The sequence below is a fragment of the Dromiciops gliroides genome, chromosome 1 (assembly GCF_019393635.1).
Source record: "Dromiciops gliroides isolate mDroGli1 chromosome 1, mDroGli1.pri, whole genome shotgun sequence".
Taxonomy (NCBI): Eukaryota; Metazoa; Chordata; class Mammalia; order Microbiotheria; family Microbiotheriidae; genus Dromiciops; species Dromiciops gliroides.
This window is the reverse complement of record NC_057861.1, coordinates 700,317,626-700,338,560: the sequence shown is the minus strand read 5'-3', so window position 1 is coordinate 700,338,560 and position 20,935 is coordinate 700,317,626. Positions and strand designations below refer to the sequence as shown.

At 43.1% G+C, this 20,935-nt stretch overlaps 1 protein-coding gene across 1 annotated transcript; it reads right to left on the bottom strand.

The window, feature by feature from the left end:
- Window positions 1–2,434: 2,434 nt before the first annotated feature.
- RPN1 (ribophorin I) lies at window positions 2,435–20,705 on the bottom strand. The gene is made up of 10 exons (XM_043975170.1): window positions 20,361–20,705; window positions 17,005–17,069; window positions 13,118–13,424; window positions 12,199–12,408; window positions 7,349–7,541; window positions 7,087–7,186; window positions 6,771–6,909; window positions 6,351–6,470; window positions 4,501–4,746; window positions 2,435–3,187 (listed from the first exon to the last, which is right to left on the bottom strand). Exons 1-10 carry the CDS (start codon window positions 20,616–20,618, stop codon window positions 3,005–3,007), a joined length of 1,821 nt encoding a protein of 606 aa, XP_043831105.1. The 5' UTR covers window positions 20,619–20,705; the 3' UTR covers window positions 2,435–3,004.
- Window positions 20,706–20,935: the final 230 nt, after the last annotated feature.

The window sequence follows — 20,935 nt, the reverse complement described above, 5'->3', positions numbered from 1 at the left end:
ATTTGGAGTTAAAACGTTATACTTCTGATCTGATCCCAGAGGCCATTGCTCATCTCTAAAGGGTCTAGATTTTTACTCTAATAGTGGAAAAGACATGAAGATAAGATACCGCTAAGCCCAGAGAATCATAAAATTTCAGAGCTCAAGGGACCTTAAAAAGTCTAGACTAATTACCTCTTTTTACATAAGAAGTAACTGCTTTAGGCAACCGGTGAAGGTCTGTGGGTCACTTTCAATCAAATTTTAAAAATGACTGAGTCCCTACCACGTGCAAGACTCTCGGCTGGACCATTTGGAGCACGGCCCTGTCCACCCTGAGAGGATGGGGACACTCGCAAATAAAGCTGCAGGTTAGGCCAAGAGGGCCCTCAAGGACCCCCACAGACCCCCATGGAACAGGGCAGGTTGGGGCAGCGCAGGTCACCCCCCCCTCCCCCGCCTGGGGAGACCACGCCCGTTCCGGGCAGCGCAGGACGCAGCGGGTCCCCTGGGATGCTGCATGGTCTCTAAGTGCTCAGTTGCCCTGGATAACACAGTCGCAGTCCGGAGGAGCAGATGAAACTGCAAGATGCGCACCGACGCAGCCCGCAGCGGGCGCCTAGCAGAGCCTTCCACCTGAGAACCAGGAAGGATGCAACAGTCAGGGACCAGCAAGCCGGATGGCGCATGCGTCCTTCTGTCGCTCTCGGAGCCTGCGCAGTGGGTCTCGTCTACCGCGGTACACTACGAGGTACTCGCGACGGCCAAGCGGACCTCTGTTGTCTACCGCCGGGTGGTGGGCGGAGAGAATAAAGCAATCCCCGCTCCCCCAAAGAAGGAGGTCAGCAGACCACAGCCCCAGACCTGCGAGGAGTGCCCTGAATTAAGGGGCCAAGGCCAAGGCCATGGGAAAAGGCAGCTTGGTTAACCCACCGAGCTCAGAGCTCTGGAAGCCAGAAGCAGAGTCGGACCCTGCTGCATCTGTCACCACCTTCCCTAAGGAAGAGGGTCTGAAATTGGGAGGGAAGGAGGGAATGGAGGGAGCAGGGAAATATTGCAAAGGTTTTCAAGAAATCCCGAGGGTGGGGCATTCCGCTAAGACTTTTTTCTTATGTATCTGTCTAATGGTGGAGAGGCTGGGCGACATTCAGACAGACATTGAGAACCAGCTCCTGGTAAAATACAAAGACGAAAAGGAAACGATCCTGAAGGGACATTTTACTAGGGAATAAATAGATGTACAAATTATTTAAAATTATTAAAAGCATTGGACTGGCAGTTAATAGACCTGGGTTCTAGTGCCCCATAACCACTTACTAACTGAGCCTCACCTATTCAAAAAAACCTCTCCTCACTTAAAAACCAGAAATATATACTATACTCTGCTACTTCTCTCATAAGGGTTTGTTTGTGAGGAAAAGACTACATAAACGAATGAATGAAAGAATTCGTGCATGAAATGGTATTTTAAGCTCTCTTTGTGCAAAAAAGCACAATGTTGGGGGCGGCTAGGTGGCACAGTGGATAAAGCACCGGCCCTGGATTCAGGAGTACCTGAGTTCAAATCTGGCCTCAGACACTTACTAGCTGTGTGACCCTGGGCAAGTCACTTAACCCCCATTGCCCCGCAAAAAAAAAAAAAAAAAAAGCACAATGTTGTCCAGATGACCAGATGAAATCAATCGCAGAGGCCAATGTAGCCTAGTTATTTCTTACCATACTCTAAGTGAATGCAGGTTAAGAGCAGTATAAACAACTGACACACGAAGGAAGCTTAATCAATGACAATGACTGATCATCTCCACCAGTCCCACTTTCTGACAGGGGCCATCTACCAGCCAACCAACCAACATAAACCAACAGCTTATGTGTCAATTTAGGCTAAACTGAGAAGGCTTTCATTACTGCTAAGTAAGGTCTCCTTCAGTTTAAGTAACCTATGATCCCATAATCCTACACTCACAGTTCATGCTGTCCTCTTCTCCATTCACCAAGGTCAGGAGTCATCAGTGGCTGCCCAGAGGCTGATGCATGTGAGAGAAGCTGAGACAAGCAGAGGGACAAGATGGGGAGGGAGGAGTTTCCAGAGGCACTAGACAGGCTTCTGTCCTCTACAACCACCCAAGGACCAGCAGCCTCCATAGCAATTTTTTTACCCTCTGTAAAGCTTGTACTATGAAAGGTCTCTCTTTTTTTTTTGGCAGGGCAATGGGGATTAAGTGACTTGCCCAGGGTCACACAGTTAGTAAGTGTCAAGTGTCTGAGGCCGGATTTGAACTCAGGTACTCCTGAATCCAGGGCCAGTGCTTATCCACTGCGCCACCTAGCTGCCCCCTCTTTCTTTAAAAAAAAAAAAAAAAGTCTTTCCTTTCTCCCCCATTCCAATCCATACAACTCTGTGGAGCTTAATGTTTCACCAATTCAAAGTTTAGAATGAAAAACAACAAAAAGACAATTTAACAAACATTCACAGTCCCTGGTTTATTTCAGTTTGGTCTCACACAAATTAAAAAACAAAACAAAACAAACAAAACAAAAAACCCCAAACATCTAAAGCTAGGAGGGCACAGTTCAAAGTATTTAAAAACTCCAAGTATAATCCTAGGCCTTATAACTTTACATGTTCTCCAACACTCAGCAGAGTGTTTTGCACATGACAGGCATTTAATAAGCATTTGCTGAATGTGAGGAGTAAAAAAGTACAAACTCAGATTCCTTTCCTCAAAATACAAAGTTTGTGTGTGTGTATGTGTGTGTTTATTTAAACAAACACAGGAAAGGTTTGTGGAGAAGCAAGACTCCTAGTGCCCTCAGCTTGACTTGACCACTCCTAGGGACAATAATAAGGGGTCAGGAACCAAGGTTTAAAAACCCATACAATACTTGCAAAATTTGGCAGCCAACATCCTTCCCAACATTCCTAATTCCTCCCCACTGCCCCAAAGGCATAGCTGCTCTGAGCTCGGAGGGTCCACCCCAGCACTTTGCTCGGGTAGCTCCTAGGTAGCTAAGGCAGTGCTGCAGGTTACAGAGCATCGAGGATGTTGTCAATTTTGGTGATCAGCTCCTGTCGTCGGCTAGAAAGGGCCTTCTCATTCTCAATGTAGGCATCTTTCTTGAGCTTGCCGGCCACCAGTCGCTCTGCCTCCAATGATGATTTCAGCACAAGATCTTTCACCTGACCATCTAGTTTCTGGACATCACTGACCTGGAAAAGGCAAGAGGAAAAATGGACATTAGAGAGGTTTATACAAAAGCAGGACTCTGAGCTACCACATATATTCCAGCTAACATCTCTTAGGGTTCCTAATGTCTAATATGTCATGGAAAAGAAATGAACCCTGATTTCCTTTGACATGCTATCATCATATTCATCATCATGGAGACATACATTTATCTCCACTGAAGCTTATAAAGCACTTTCACAAAGATCATCTCACTGTGCTAAGTGATTTAGAACTATTATCTCATTTGACCCTTATAACAACTCTGTGAGGTAGGTACTATCACTATTTTATAGCTGAGAAAATAGGCAGAAGGTAAGTGACTTGACCAGGATCACAGTTAGTAAGTGTCAGAAGTGGATTTGAACTCAGACCTGACTCCAGGCCCAGCACTCTATCCACTTAGTCTCCTCTGATTGGCATAACATAACTTGGGTGTAGCAGTCTTGTAAAATAAGTATTTCCTCCATTTTATAGATGAAGAAAGGAATGGTCAGAGGGTACATACACAGCTAGGACACAAGCTAGGTCCAAGGGACTCCAAAAGTCAGTGGACCGTCTACTCTCATAGCTCTCCAATACAAGTACTGGGACACCTTTTGACACCAGTGTCTAGGAGATGCAGCAAACCGAGTTAGCAATTTCTTTAAAAAGCCTAACCCTGGACTTGTACCTAGGAAGAAAACTTTATTCCAGGATATGCACAACCTGGCCAGCATTGAGCACAGTGCCTCTAACATAGCATGCAGCTAAGCAACCAGTAGGTACTTAACACGTCAGATTGACAGGTTTCTACTAAAGACACCTATTATTAGATGACTACATGGTAGCTGACCACAGTGTTTCTAATAATCAATCTCTAGATACTTTTTCTAAAATACAGACATTGAAACTTCAATTTCGTACTCCTAGTTAGTATCACCAGAAAACTCATAAAATGCCATGGCTTGGGGGCAGCTAGGTGGCGCAGTGGATAAAGCACCAGCCTTGGATTCAGGAGGACCTGAGTTCAAATCCGGCCTCAGACACTTGACACTTGCTAGCTGTGTGACCCTGGGCAAGTCACTTAATCCCCATTGCCCCACCAAAAAAAAAAAAAAAGCCATGGCTTACATTTCCCCCAAATATACTGGCATCCCATTTGCTTTAGGACAGTTCTTTTTAAAGTGAACAACAGTTATTGATGCTGCCATGGCAGTGGTATACTTCAAATACCAAAAAACTTGGGAAATGGTCACCAGGAAACTTTCCTGATGACACACTTATGAAAGAGGAAAGAGTTGTCCATATCTCTTACTTTGTCACAAAGATCAGAACCCTCGGTCTTCAATCTGGATTGCAAAGATGCAATCTCATTAGTCAAGGATTTATGCTCCATTTCCAAAGTCTTCTTGCCACTGTTGAGGGTGGACACATCTCGTGACTGCTTGTACTTGTTGACGGCTTCATCAAAGTGACGGTACAGGCCTAATCTCTTGTTGACCAACGTTAAAACCTGTTCGGTGATGCAAGCCACCTTCATCCTGGCTTCAGCAGCTGGATCCTGCAGAGGGAAGACACACCTGCCATTTAAAAGGTCAGGAAGGCCAACTTCACCTTGACCTTGATCATACATATTAGAATCTAGAAATAACAGTTATCTGAAGAAAACTATCTTTCTAGAAGGTCATTTAAAAAAGTATACTGCCCCCAAGAACATGTCACTTCCAGATAATTATCCCCCCTAAAAGAATCCAATGACAGAGAAGTCACTATGAATGTAAGAAATCTGAAAATCATGACAACATATGAAAGAGCTGCCATTCACTGAGGTGTGGTCTTATTAGGAAGATTCTGGACTTTCACTTCTTGTTCTGGCAGCACATGACTAGAAATAACCAACTCATACATAAAAACGGGGTCTTGGTACCTCAAAATGTCTTCTTCTGGCACCATGCTAGCCATCACACATGCCCTGGCCTCATCATCAGCCATGAATCACTAATGTACTTATCCAAAAGCAACATAAGAATGCTCATGACTCAACAGATGCTACAGAATTTCACACTGAGAATGACTGACAAAGTGCAGGTGTAATTAGGTCCTATATAGATCAAATCTCAACTGTGATTATAGAAAGTGGATAGTGAGTCAAAGAAACTTATTGGTTAAGAAAATAGATGAAAAGGGGAGAAGGTTAAAAACAATCAAAGCAAAATCCTTCTGGAACAACAATATAAACCAATGTACTACTCATTAGACAAACTCAAGTGACCATCAAAATTTAGATGAAATCCAGGTGAAATTAAAGTTAAATAAGAAATTAAATAGAAAGAGGAAACAAGAAACAAAAGAAAACATAACAAGGATATAGAACAATGAAAACTGGATATGGCAGTCTAAATCAAAGAAGAATTAAGAAAGTTTCTTAGTGCATGCTTAATACTAGTCAAACACTTTAGAGACAAGAAAACTGATGCCAGTTCTTGAGATTTCCCCCACAAAAAGAGAAAGATTTTTTTCAGGTTCAAAATGAATGAATTATGTATAAACATAATTATTTCTTTTTTTCGGATTCTCTGCCCAGTAAGAAACCTTCCGATAAATAATTTGGTTTCCCCTTATAACTGATTACAAAACAATCTCATTTAGAATGAATCAAAGTGAATAATCCTGAGTGAACTTTGAAACAAAGGTGACCCACTTCAGGAAATGTTTCTCCCAAAGAATCCACTCCAACACATGAGCCAAACAATATTTATTCTCCAAATGGCCTCTAGCTATTAACATTCTGGACTGTGTAGAATCCAAATCTGACCACAAGAGTGTGCTATATAAAGCACACAGATTAAGAAAAGAAAAAGCCGGGGCAGCTAGGTGGCGCAGTGGATAGAGCACCGGCCCTGGAGTCAGGAGTACCTGAGTTCAAATCTGGCCTCAGACACTTAACACTTACTAGCTGTGTGACCCTGGGCAAGTCACTTAACCCCAATTGCCTCACTAAAAAAAAAAAAAAAAGAAAGAAAGAAAGAAAGAAAGAAAAGAACAAGCCTTCAAGTTTAAAAGTGGTAAGATGTGTTTAAAGCTCAAAAAAATCTGTGTGGAGTGGTAGGGCTTCTGGGTTTCTATCCCACCCCACCCCCCACCTGCAAAAAGAAAGTGAAATACCTTTGTGATGGAAAAGTCCAGCCTTACATAGATGATCACTGTGAAGAACAAGATATAAAAGGCTGCAACCACCAACAGGGGCTCCTGCAACATGAGGATTTTGTTGAATGTGTAATGTACCTGAGAAGGAAAATAGATGAGAAGGGCTGTTACTTGTGGTAATGGATCCAGGGCCCTTTAAAAAAAGAACTTTTCTCCACAGTTGCAGGAAATTACCCAGGGAGAGCCAGTTGAGTTCCAACCTTTAAAAAAAAAAAAGGCACACATCAAGCACAAAGCCCCATGTCTAACAGGTCAGCTCTTCACCACCAGCTACACACCACAGCATCACTTCAATATAGCGACACCAGAGCCCACTCTACAAACAAGAGTTAGCAAAGGAGTATAAAGGGTGCCTAGAGGAAAGGAAGAGCCACCCACCACAATGTCTTGGATGTGCTGCTCCACCAAGTTGTTCTTGTGAGCAACAATCACTGTGCGGCCAAACGTGTCCAGGTAGGTGTAGTGCAACTCGTCTGGGGCTCGGCTGATCTCATAAGGACTGTCCACCTGGATGTTCCTAGGAAGCAGAGAAGAGATTATTTTCAAACACCAGGAACATGAGACCAAGTCTCTTACACACTAGAGGTTATCTCCAACATATGCACAGTTGTTCTTTGGAACTTTTTTCCAATCTATGGAAAGTCAGACAGGAAAGCTGAAGCACATGGGAGAGAAGATTAACAGCCATACTCACTTAGCCCCTTCTGGAAGTATTATCTTCACAGTCAGAGAATCTGTTACTTGCTCATCGAACACATGGTCCACAAACCTCATCTTCAAAGCGTACTGGTCACCTGGAAGACCAAAGAATCACAGGCCTGACTCAAACACAGAAATTCACCACAACCTTCCCCAGGAGGCAAAGAAACGGGTATCTACCACAGAATTAACTAAAGGTGGACAGCCTGTCCAGGAGTAAAAGCCAAATTCAGAACCCCCTACAAATGACTACTGACCTAGATTATAAAGGTACTCGTAACTTGGAAGGTTGTAGCCAATAATGTAATGGGTCTTCCATCCACCAAAGAGTGGAAAGCGGGGGCGGATTTCCATCTCCACAGAGTCATCCAGGATGAGAAGGTGGCTGGTAGAGACATTTCCAATCTCATCCCTATAATAAACATCTTGAGCAGCAGCAGGGAGTATAGTCTGCAAGAGAAAGGATAAAGTCCTTAAATACTCCTGGACCTAAACCTTGGTCTGCTCTTTGTTCACACATATATTTATTAAATATCTGTTTTGTGTAGAATATTTTTTACTCTGAGGGAAACAAAGCTTTTACCAATTGCTTGAAGCTGCAGAACAGTCAGGAAATAAAAGTAGAAACATGTAACTAGAATGGAATACATTACAAGGAAATATGGTGAGTGAGAGAGAAGAAGAAAAGTGCTACATAAGAAAGACTGTTACAAGGGATATATATATATGGAAAGTCAAGGAAGAGGTAGCATTTGAATTGGGCTTCAAGTGGCACAGAGAGTCCCAGCAAAGGGAGGAACATGAACAAAGGCTGGAAAGCATAAGGCATATTCAAAAGACAGAGAACAGTAATAAGTTTGACTAAAGCTTATAATACTAGGTACGGAGTACTATCAGATAAGGCCGGAAAGGCAGGCTGGATCAGATTATGGAGGGCCTTAAATGTCAAGCAAAGAAGTTTGACCTTTCCTTGGAAGGCAATATAGAAGTGTTAAATAACAAGTATTTAAAATATATGCATATAAATACACAATAAAATATGTAAAATAAGTAGATATGTGGCAATTAATAAACATGTGTGGAAATTTATCTTGATTTGGGGACCCTACCTTTAGGCTGAGATTAGAAAGCCTTAGGCGCTCAAGGGTCTCTTCTGTGTGGGAGGTGCTGGTGCCCCTCCCCCTCAGCTTCAGCTGAGCCAAAAAGCCCCCTGGGCTGTACAAGATGCCAGATCAGACAGCTGGGAGGAAAAAGCCCCCAGCTCCCTCCACCCTGAGCAGATCTATCCCAGAGATCCTGGGCTTGTCCAGGCTGGGCTCTGGGGTAGCCTGTGCTGAGGCACGTGATGCTCAAGCATCCCCCCAGCCCCAGCCGGAGCCCTGGCTGGTGGATCAGTTTGGTTGGTGTGTGGGTGCAAAAAGCCCCGAGATTTGAGTGGAGATAAGAAAGATATAAATAGACCTGGGGGTTAGACTCAGAGGGGCTACTGACAAGATTAGAAAGAGCTGAAGAAGACAGGCGGGGGCTACAAGGATGCAGGAGAAGGCTAAAGGACTAGGAGCAGAGAAAATAGAGGCCGAAGGGCAGACTGATGAAGCAGACAGACAGAAGGTCGGTGAGAGAGAAACACAGGGGTTCAGCAGTGGCAGTAAGGAGAGGAAAGTTAGAAGCAGGGGAATTTACAAAGTGAAAAGGGCCCAGAGTTAGAAAAAGGACCCGAGTGCCCTAAGGCAAGAGGCGGCTAAGGCCCTTATTGTATTAAAAAAGTTCCAGGGACAGCAGGTGGAAGCACCGGGAATGCAGTCAGGTTGTACATTTTATTTCCCTGTATTCATAATTTAAAATTGTATCTCATAAATAAACTCTGCTTTGATTATTTAGTTAAGAGGCTTCTTAATCTTTTGCTTATCAATTTGGGAGTGGAGCAGTGTGGTGGAACTTTATAAATGGCCCATGCTAAGTTAATAGCAGTCAGATAACCAAATAATCAACAGTCCCAGATTAAGTACCCCAATCAAATTAGTCCCCCCAAATTAGGCTAGTCATCAAAAATATTTCTACATTTGAATGGCGACCACGAAGGGACTTACAGCCCAATTATAATTTTTCTGAACTTACCATTTTTCATATAATCATAATTTTTCATAAGTCCAATTATATAATTTTTCCAGGTTAGTTATAGTTAATAATTTTTTTTACACGCACAAACTAATTTTACATTGATAAAATATTGTGACTAACTGTGCACCTTAGAGAGAGATTCAGACACTTGGATTTATAATCTAACCATGCTTTAGGTCATAGCTGGGTTCTGAAATAAAACTTTTATATACCACCTTTGGTGCAATACCTGTTTGATTACTCTGTCCCATGATTACACACCATTCAGATCCTAGGAGGAAATAAGAATGAGGGGGACAAAGGGACAGACGTGGAGCATTTCTTAAATATCTGAGTGATATTTTTTATGAATAAAGCATCTACATTGGGGCATAATAATAAAACTATTTCCCCAGAGATTATTTTCAAAAACTATGCAATTATTTGTTTTTAAAGCAAAATTAAACACTATATATACAGTAGCTTCTTACTGTCTATAAAAAGAAGAAAAAATGTAAAAACTAGAATGATGACAGCCTGGAAGGAGTCTCAGCAATTTTTGTGACTTTACTAAGAAATAATGAAGTTTTTATGAAAAAGCAACTAAAAACATAACATGAATAACTTTGATTACTTCAAAATGAAAAGCTTCTGCAGAGACACATGGTCAAATGGAAAAACATGTATCAAATGTTCTTTGGTAAGGGTTTGGGATCTAAATTATATAAAGAATTAATAAATATACATAGAACTAATAGCCATTCCCCAACAGATGAATGGTCAAAGGATATAAACAAACAGCTCTCAAAAGAACTGTATAGCATTCACAATCACATGAAAGAAATGCTCCAAATCACTGATAAAAAGAAAAATGCATATCAAAAAAAACCCCGGGGGCAGCTAAGTGGCGCAGTGGATAGAGCACCAGCTCTGGAGTCAGGAGTACCAGAGTTCAAATCCAGCCTCAGACATTTAACACTTACTAGCTGTGTGACCCTGGGCAAGTCACTTAACCCCAACTGCCTCACTTAGGGGGGGAAAAAAAAAGTTTTACCTTACATCCTGCAAACTGGCAAAAGTGACAAAAATTAGGGGGTGGGGGGATTTTGTGGAAAGACAGGCACACTAATACTTAGTTGGTGGACCTGTAAAAGGATACTAAAGCTTTTGGAAAGCAATTTGGAATTATACAAATAAAGTACCTAAAAATTATCATTTGAACTTCATTACTGGGCTTATGCCCTAAGGAAGTCACCGATAAGAAAAATGTCCCTATATACATATCTAGCTAGCTATCTCAGCACTTTTTGGGATAGTTAAAAATTGGAAACAAAGTAGATGCCTATCGACTGAAGAACTGCTAAATAAATTGTGGTACATGAGTGTAATATTACTGTGGTGTAAGAAAGGATGAGTGTGATGAATAGAGATGCACAAGGAGATCTATATGAACTGATGCAGAATGAAATAAACAGAGGCAAGAAATGAGTATACACAGCAGCTTCAACAATGTAATTGGAAATATCAATGACACACCAAAAAATCAAAAGTGAATGTAACAAAAATTATAAAGATCAAGCAGAACTTGAATAAAGAGATATGAGAGGACACTCTCAATCCATTCCTTTGAGGTGTTAAGATTTGTTCTTTTCAGTAAAATTGCATTCTTACATGCAACCATGAAAAGTCTGCAATTAATGAATTATTTCCCTAATGTGGGTTTGTCTCTCTATATCTTCTGTCTTTGAGCTAAAGTCAAGAAGTTCATGGATAAGCTCCACTGTAACAAAATTCCAAAGGTTGTTCCAAATTCTTTGATAATGCCAGAATTCCAGGGCCTAAATGCTGCTTAAAATAAACAGGCCACTGATTGGTCTTGAAAACCTTTTTTGTTATACTGAGGTTTTCACTAGAATGAGGTCTTACCAGGCATCTCTTGAAGGCAGGGACCGTCATTTTAACCCTTGTGTCCAGATGTCTAGGAGAATATTTACACATCCTCCATCCTCAGCAAAGAAATGAAAATGCACTATATTAAACACTAGAGTTACAAGCAAGGCAGTCCCAGCTCTCAAGGTATGCCCAGTTTAATAAGAGACAGCCTATACAGGACTGGATAAATATCTGCCAAAGGAATTCCATAAAAGGCGAATCACAACCAAGAGCTGGATCATATCCAATTCCTTTGGGGTCTGAGTGACACTGAATGACCAAAGGATACGTCTACAAAGAAGACGCATTTAGAAATAAATTCCATGGATTAGACTCTGGGAAAGCCTCATACAAAAGCTCTGACATTTATCAGTGAGTCAATAAACATTTATTAAGTGCCTACTATGTGCCAAGCACTGTGCTATATCAGGATTTCACCTGTAACACCTAAACACATTAAAGTGTAAACACACTAAAGAAGGCACAGCAAAGCTACAGGAACAATAAGAAATTCCTCTTCTTCTTCCAGGAATTCCAGGCTCTATTCAGCCTCAGAACCTGACTAACAAAGTCCAAAGCTTCCCAAGTGATCTCAGATTTCCAAACTGAAGGGCACCAACACAGAAAACATTTTCCAACTATTACTTTTAGCAAAGGTGAGGTTTAGCCTGAAAATTCTGAATATGGGTACCAAGTGGCCATGAATGACAAAAATAATAAAATAGAAGATGATCTAGAAGGTTGAGCACTGACAAATCAGAAATAAAAGGTACTCAAGCATACAGATACTTCACATTGTGCCATTTAACCCCGTTATTTATCACATTCACCCAGACCGTCATTTCCTGTGAGTCTCTGCCCCACCAGGCATCCTTTCCAACAGCAGCTTTCATTCTGCTCACTCTCTATACTTTCTTTTCAGGGTATTAAAACCTCCCTTGCCTTCTGCCATCACCTCACCAGACACCAAACAACCATAGCTCAGTATTTAGCTGGGACTCAAAGAGAAAAGGTGGATAACCTAGACAGTAGGAATGTCTGTCTACCTCAAAGTTCAGAGGTAGCTGCAACTCACCTTGAAAGACCTGATGGAGGAAATCCCGCTGTCTGCCTGTCTCTGATAGTCGTATCGGGAAAAGGGCCCTTTGAGCACAGCACCGGTGTGCTTTAAGTCTACTGTTTCCTCTACAGCAATATTGCCCCAGTGAGAGACTTCAATGACTCGAGTCATGCTAGTGATGGTCAAGAAAGGACTGTTGTTCTCATAATGCACTTTAAAAGGATCCTGTGAGAGAAAGAAAAACAAATACCTTTAATTGTAGGTAAAAAGGGATAAGGAGGATTTAATATTTCAAAAGTTTAAAGGCAACTAGCATTTTGTTATTGTGTAGCCTTCAGGGTGCTTAGCGCAGTACCGTATATAGATTACATCGTGCAGGCAAACAATTATTATCTATTATCAAGCAGCTAGTGGCACAATGGATGAGGCATTCCGGCCTGGGAGTCACAAAGATGCAAGTTCAAATTCAGCCTCCAACACTGACTAGCTCTGTGATCCTTGGGCAAGTCACCGAACCTCTGTCTGCCTCAAGGTTCCTCAATTGTAAAAGGAAATAATAATGGCATCTCCCTCCCAGGGTTGTTGTGAGGATAGAATGAGATGGTATTTGTAAAATGCTTAGCATAGTACCTGGCAAGAGATAGCTTAATACATGCTTATTCCATTCCATTGGGGGGGGGGGGGGGAGGTGTTTCAGTCTTTAAGTAGTATTGCTTTGCTTTGGTTATCCCTGAAGCAGGCCTAAGCTCAAAGTTTACCTGACTGGGGGGCAGCTAGGTGGCATAGTGGATACAGCACCAACCCTGGATTCAGGAGGACCTGAGTTCAAATCCGACCTCAGACACTTGACACGTGCAAGCTGTGTGACCCTGGGCAAGTCACTTAACCCCCATTGCCTCACCAAAAAAAAAAAAAAAAAAAGAGGAAAGTTTACCTGACTGAAGGGAGGAATGTCTTTGAAAGGACCGTAATCCAGCACATCTTCAGATCGGGTAGGATTGCCGAGCTTGGTATAGCTCTCAACATTTCGGGAGGCCAACTTGACCCGCATGGTCTGTGTCTTGGTTGGATAGGGTGAATAGAAATAATGGCTTCCTTCAAAAACCACAAACTGTTTTTCTGACTGGGTGATCTGGGTTGGATATGGCTGCAGAGCGTGAGTGAAGACTGTCTCAATGACCACTCGGATCTTGGCACCTCCACTTAGGGAATAGGGAAGCTTCACTGTGAATACTTTCCCACTAAAGAAGAAATAGAGAAAGGATTAAAAAGCATAAAAAGTCTAGAAGCTCCAAGTTACAGGATCACTTTGCAACAAAGATCTTCCAGAAATCTCATTTCAAAAACCCGAAGGCATTCATCCCACCTACATAGATTGCTACCCTCTTATACTTTAGTAGATTAGTCTACAGAATTTCCATAGCCCAACCAGGATCACACATAATTCAGTAACCATCACACTAAAGAAGAGAGTTTGGAGTCTAATATTCCAGAATACTGGTGGTTATGGTGATGGTGATGACAGCAGCCTGCATTTACAAAATTCCTACCACGTGCCAGGCACTGGGATAAGTCCTTTATAAATATTAGTTCATTTGAGTTTTAACAACAACCTGGGAGGTAAATGAGTTTATTATGCTCATTTTACAGATGAGAAAACTGAGGCAAACTCAGGTCACACACAGGTGGAAAATGTCGAAGAACATGTTTTAACTCAGGTCTTCCTGCTTCTAGGTCCAGCATTCTATCTATTGTGCTGTCTATCTGATATAGACTTATAGCCAAGAATAACTTACCCAGCAAAACAGTATAATCCTATAAGGAAAAAAATCGGCTTTTAATGAAGTAGAGGATTTTCAGGCATTCCTGATGAAAGTTGACCTTAATAGATGTCACCAAAGCACAAATGTTATCTGGACTTGTCTTTTCTTCACTTAAAAAACCCATCTATTTATAGGTATAATTTCTTTCTGGCCAACCAGCCAGTTAATAAATTATGAGAAATAATAATAATACTTTATTCAAATTACAAAGTAGTTGAAGTTAATTCAGATTTTAGATAAAGAAAAAAATAATTCTACTGGTCAATTTACTAATAGGTTCAGAACTTCTTGGCACAAAGCAACAAAAGACATACTTTATAATAAAGGTAGTACAGTGTAATTCAAGGGCAATGCATTTGAAATATGAATGCCTCCCAGCTCCTGTAGATACTAACCATGTAACTACAGAAACAAGTAACTTCACCACGCTCAGTTTCCTTGGTATAAGATGGTGATGATAATATCCATTCTATATTCTTCACAAAGTGGCAAACTTGTGACTTCATGGGTATGGGAAGTGCCCACTCTTAGAGAATGATAAGGTTTTGGGGCGGCTAGGTGGCGCAATGGATAAAGCACCAGCCCTGGATTCAGGAGTACCTGAGTTCAAATCCGGCCTCAGACACTTGACACTTACTAGCTGTGTGACCCTGGGCAAGTCACTTAACCCCCATCGCCCCACCCCCAAAAAAAAAAAAAGCTATCTGAGAATGATGAGGTTAAGTGACTTGTCCAGTGTTTCAACCAGGGAAGGGGCTGGACTAGAGGCCAATCAATCAACATGCATTTTTTAAAAGCCTACTATGGGCCAGGTATTGTGTTAAGTCCTAGGATATAAGGAAAAGCAAGAGAAGAACACTCCCTGCATAGGCCCCAAGGAGCTTACACACTAATGAGGGAAACAACCTGTGAATAATTAAGCACAGAGATGATACATGGCTGAAGTCATTGGAGGGACCTTAAAGGCCTCCTGCAGAAGGTGGCATGTGATCTTAATCCTGAAAGAAGTGGGGGATATCAAGAGACAGAAGTGAGGAGGGAGACCATTCTAGACATGGGGGAAAACCAGGACAAAAGCAGAGATGGAAGATGGTGCACCATGAGCAGGGAATAGGTCATTACCACAGAGTATAGGATTGCACTGAAAATGTGGGGAGGGGGCAGGTTGTAAAGAACTTTGAAAAGAGAGGACTTTACATTTGATCCTCTAGGTAAGAGAAAGCCACTGGAATTTGCTGAGCAGGATGCAATGTGTCCAGATCTACACGGACAGCTGAATGGACCATGGAGTGAAGTAAGAAGAGAGTGGAGGCAAGGTGACAGGTGATGAGGGCCTGAATGAGAGAGATGAGTGTATATGAGAGGGATGCTGTGAAATCAGAAAAGACAAAACCTTGCAGCAGACCAGCTATGACTTAGAACTTGGGAGACCAGGAGGATGCTTTTCCTGCAAGAGTAAAAGGGAAGTTTGGATGAGGGAAAGGTGGGAGGAAAATGATGAGTTCTGTTTGGAATATATTGAGTTACAAGATACCTATAGGACATTCAATCAGAAAATTTCTAACAGGCAGTTGGAGGCATAAGAGTAAAGCTAGGTTATATACAGATCTAATAATCATTTGCATAGAAATAATAAATGAACCCAGGGGAGCTGATGAGATCACTAAGGAAGACAGGCTAGAGGAAAAAAAGAAGAGGACCCAGGACAAAGCCTCAGGTGACACCCACAGTTTGGGGACATGACAAAGATGATGATCCAGCAAAGGAGATGTAGGAAGAGAATCAAAAAGCAGTTTCACAAAATCGCAGCGAAGAGACTATTCAGGAGAGTGACTGAGTGTCAAATGCAGCATAGTGAATGAGAGAGCAGTAGGACAGTGGAGATGAAATTAAACAATGTAAACTTTTAGTGGACCCAATTAGCACAATTTCCTGACTTCCTCCAATTCAATTCATTAGCTTGTGGGTAGGAGTAAAGGAAAAGGATGATGAGAGTAATCAAAGGCTGGAGTTTGGCAAAGCACTGGCCCTGGAAAAGGGGGATGATGATGGAAGATTAGGGGCAGCCACCAGCTGAATTCTCCCAACATTCTCCTAAATCAAGTTTAGGACCAGCAGAGTCAACAAAACATCAGGGTGAGATATTTTTCAGGCTTATGAAAACTTAAGAGTCTGGCAGGAGAAGTCTGTAACACCATGGTGAAGGTCTGCATGGGGCCCACACACATCACAGTGACAGCGGCAACAGCAGCTTCCTGAGCTCTCACCCCAGAGACAGTAAGGGGGTCAAAAAATTGGTAAGAAAGAGACTGCAGAGGACCCTCTGCTGGCACTGACTAGCACCTCTATTGCCCATAGGCAGTTCTGGGTCACAGCTCCAGGGCAGAGAGAGGCACTAGAGCATGCAGCTGCAGGGGATCAGGGACTCTTCCTTGGTAAAGACCAGGAGAACAGTGGCCATACCTCTCTCAGGATGATACCACCTTGGAAGCACCAAAAACTTGTAGACTCTCACAACTAGCTCTAAAAACAGCCCCAGAAAAATGCCTGAAATTTGGGACAGTGTCTCTCCCCACCCCCATTCCCCCAAGCAGAGGCCAACCTTAACATAAAATATGAATTCAAGAAATAAAGGTGGAAAAACTAGCAATCAACAACAAAAAAGAAAATTTAACCCATAAAAAGCTACTACAGTGGCAGGGAAGCCCAAGACATGAACTCAGAAGGCAACAAAGTGAAAACAATAACAAAAAAAGTTAACTGGAACCAGAAAGTATGGGGGTAAATATAGAAATGTAAGAAATTGGTTATAAACAAAATACTAGGAGGCAGCTAGGTGGCGCAGTGGATAAAGCACTGACCCTGAATTTGGGAGTACCTGAGTTCAAATCCGGCCTCAGACTCTTGACGAGTACTAGCTGTGTGACCCTGGGCAAGTCATTTAATCCTCACAGCCCCACAAAAAATAAACAAACAAAATACGAATTAGACTGCTTACCTTTTGCCTTTAAGTTTTACTTCTCGTACTTCCAAATGATTTTCTTCCTCTTCTTCTCCCTTTAACTGTAGAACACACAGAATTATTTCTTATGCTTTTTCAGATCACAAATTCTGAATCCATTTTCATTTGACTCACAACTTCAAAAATAAGAGCAACCAGCCTGCAAGAGCTTTTCAGGAGCACCAGTCCTATCACCTTCACTAGTTTGGGTGTAATGAGATCACCAGTGATGATAAATTGTGACTCTACTCAAACCCTGTATAAGCTTGAAAACCAAATCTTCTACAATGTGAAACACTCTCAAGTAAAACAATATAAGGGTGACTAGAACTTGTGACACCTATAACCTTAACTCTTTCAAGTTTCCACTGTTTTCTTAAAGGATGGATGGATGTTTTATACATTAATACCCATGTTTTCCAATCTTTTAAACCCCTATTGCCGTTTAAAATTGCCTTCACTTAGACAGCTGCAATTAATTATGTAGACTGTCTTTTTTACTTTGTTTTACCCATTCCACATCACTTCATAAAGGCTTCCCTTATTTCTTCCAATTCTTCCCACCAGCTGTTCCTGGTGGTCAGTGTCAGACCACAGTTCTAGAGCTGGAAAGGGCAAGACAAGTGACAGGATTCAAACCCTTCATTTGACAGATAATAAACAGAGCCAGACAGTTTAAGTGGTCTGACTACTGGGTAGCAAAGCTAATATTTGAGCACAAGTCCCATCACTATATTTAGGGCCCTTTCCATATCATAACATCACATATCATAAGTGGTTGAACCTTTCCCCAATCAGTGAACACTCAATTTGTTTGCATTTTGTTGTTAAAATAGTACAAGGTCTAGAAGTACTCTCCCCCTTTATTTCTGTTCCTCCAAATTTTATTATTTTGTCTGGGTCTTAGTCATCTGATTGGTATAGCACTAAATCTATAAATTAATTCAGATCATCTTGGGATTTCATGTTGGCATGGCCTAACTATAAGTACTGAATATTTTGAATCCTACTAGATTGAAAGGGAGAGGAAAAAAATATTCGTCAATAATAATATACCTTTGACCTGTTTGGTTGGCCAGTCTGGGGTCACCACCGGTTTTCCATATTTTTTATCTTAATCCCACTTAAGCAAATGGACTACAAATGGCTAAGGGTGCCTGAGAAGAGAGCATATTTCTGCCTCTTCTCAACAGGAGTAACAAAAAACATGACACCTAAAACTTAACTCTTAAGAATGAATGGAGCAAGAGACTTACCTCTTGCAAAAATCACGGAAACTACAACCTGAGTTTACAATGAAGTTTCTGGAAAGTAGTAGTCCACAGTACATAATGGCCCCAATCTTTACAACAGGCCATGATTTGCACAGTCCTTATAGAAGACTACCGATTGTGAATAAACGAAGACAAGGAAGACTGAAGGCCTTAAAGACCAATGAAACTTATTTCTACCCACATAAACTTGGTTTACAACTATCCTTCAGCTATATACTTTTAGACAACTTGCTTCTATAATAACATAAAACGCCCATCTTTAATGAGGGTTGGACTTCGTAAAAAAACCAAACCTTATTTTCCATATAAAAAGAAATCAGTACCCATTAAAACAGAACTTTTGCTCGTATTTCAGAAAACAGTACTTGGAGAGCAATTTAGCTCCAAAATTTATTTAAATCCTGCCTTCCATACTCTGCACTTCATGAAAAGAATTCGGAAGTTAAATCTGATACCAGTGCTGCCAGAGACTCTATAAAATGCAATTTTATAACTAAGGCATCTGAAGATATTGTCCTGCTCTTAATAGAAGTCAAGGTGCTCACTTACTAAATCCTAGTCTGATAACAATGTAAATAAAAACAATAAGCAGCCTGACTCTTCCTAAATACAAACGTGGAAATTTCAAAAAGGCAGTTAACCATTTATAAGAAATAAAAGAAAAGGGGCAGGCAGCTAGATGTCGCAGTGGATAGAGCAGTGGCCCTGGAGTCAGGAGGACCTGAGTTCAAATCCGGCCTCAGACACTTGACACTTACTAGCTGTGTGACCCTGGGCAAGTCACTTAACCCCAATTGCCTCACCAAAAAAATTAAAAAAGAAAAGAAAAGAAATACAAGAAAAGGCAAAAGCAGCTTCCACAGTTTGGACAAAGCCCTGGCCCTAAAGTCAAGAAGATCTGATTTCAAATCTGACCTCACGTTTACTCATTATGCCCTTGGACAAGTCTCTGAACGTAGTTTCCTCATCAGCAAAATGTGGATAATTAGCACCCACCCCCCAGAGTTACTGTGAGTATATAAAGAGTTAATATTTGCAAGATGTTTTGCAAACAAAATTTTGTAAAACTTTTTGCAAAGGTTTTGCCAAGAAAGTACTGTATTAAAGTTATTATCCACACACTATTTCTTTAGGATTCTGTTTAAAAATGCTTCTTAAATTCTAAGGATTATAAAATCATGTCTACTACTTCCTCGCCAGCCGTTGTTAAGCACTGGTTAAGCACAATGAAGGGTAATAGACAGTCGGTCCCTCACCGTCTCCCGTAGGGGAGAAGGTGCAAATCTGGGGGTGGTTTCGGAGGGAAGACGCTGGGATTAAGAAGGATGGGCAGAGGGGACCCACTAGGTGAGCCTAGAAGCCGGGGCTAAAACAAGAATCTGAAGAAAGGGCCGAGTTCCCAGTGCCAACGCGGTGGGGGGGGAGGGCCGCTTAATCGAAAACACGCCCCCCGCTTTGGGCCAAAACCAAGGGCCCGGGAAGCCGCTGACGTGAGCTGGTGTTGGGGCGGTTCTCGGCCTGAGCCCGGGCTCCCCTGGGGTCTAGGTGCCAGGTGCCGGGCCCGGGGCTAAGTGCGGGGCCCTCAAGAAGGGCCCGTGGGATGGGGCAGCTAGGTGGCACAGTGGATAGAGCACCAGCCCTGGAGTCAGGAGTACCTGAGTTCAAATCTGGCCTCAGACACTTAACACTTACTAGCTGTGTGACCCTGGGCAAGTCACTTAACCCCAATTGCCTCACTAAAAAAAAAAAAAAAGAAGGGCCCGTGGGCGCGGCGTGGCCTGCAGGGGCCCGGCCGTGCACCCCGGCCTTATGCTTACGTGTCAGTCAGCGGCAGGCGGGCAGATCACACGCGGAAGTCCGCGGCTGTCCAGAGATGGGGAGGGGGGGGATCCGGGGAAGGGGAAGAGCTCTGCGAGGGGGGAGAGGAGTCCTGTCAGAGGGGGGGGCAGAGCCGGAGGGGAGGCGCAGCGAAGAAGCGCGGGGTGCTTGCTCCGCTCTGTGGTTGAGGCCCGCGGGCGCGTCGGCCGCTCGCCCTGGCCCCTCGGTCCCTCCATCCCTCGGTCCCTCCCCGCGGCTCACCTGCACGCCGAGGTGGGCCAGACGAGCCTCGAGCACGGGCTCCAGCGCCAGCAGGAAGGAGGAGACGGGCGCGGCCGAGCCGCCCGGGTGCGCCAGCAGCACATCGGCCGTCACCTTGGCCAGGTGGCTGCTCAGGTCCACCGTGCGCTTCACGTCCTCATTCACCAGCTGCGTCTCCGAGGCGGCGGCGGCCGCACCGTGGGCCGTCCCCACGGCCCACAGCAGCAGCAGCAGCAAGCGGGCAGCGGGCGCCTCCATGTCCGCGGACTGAGCAGGCCCTCCACGCGCAGGCGCGGGCGCAGGCGCAGAAGGCGAGAGCAGAACCCGGCCCAGCAGCCTCGCGAACCTGAGACTGAGGTTTCCCCTTCCCCTTCTCTTTCTCCTTCCTCCCACCCCCGCCAATCCGCTCATTCGGTGGAAGGCGGGGCCACAAGATGGCGGCGCCCACGGAAAGGGAAGGGGGCGGGGTTCTGCTGAGGACCCCGTCTCCTAGGCAACCGGGGCATCTCTGGCAGGCGCCTGGGAGCAAACTAATATTCATTAACAACCCTGCTATTAAGTAACGACTTTTTACA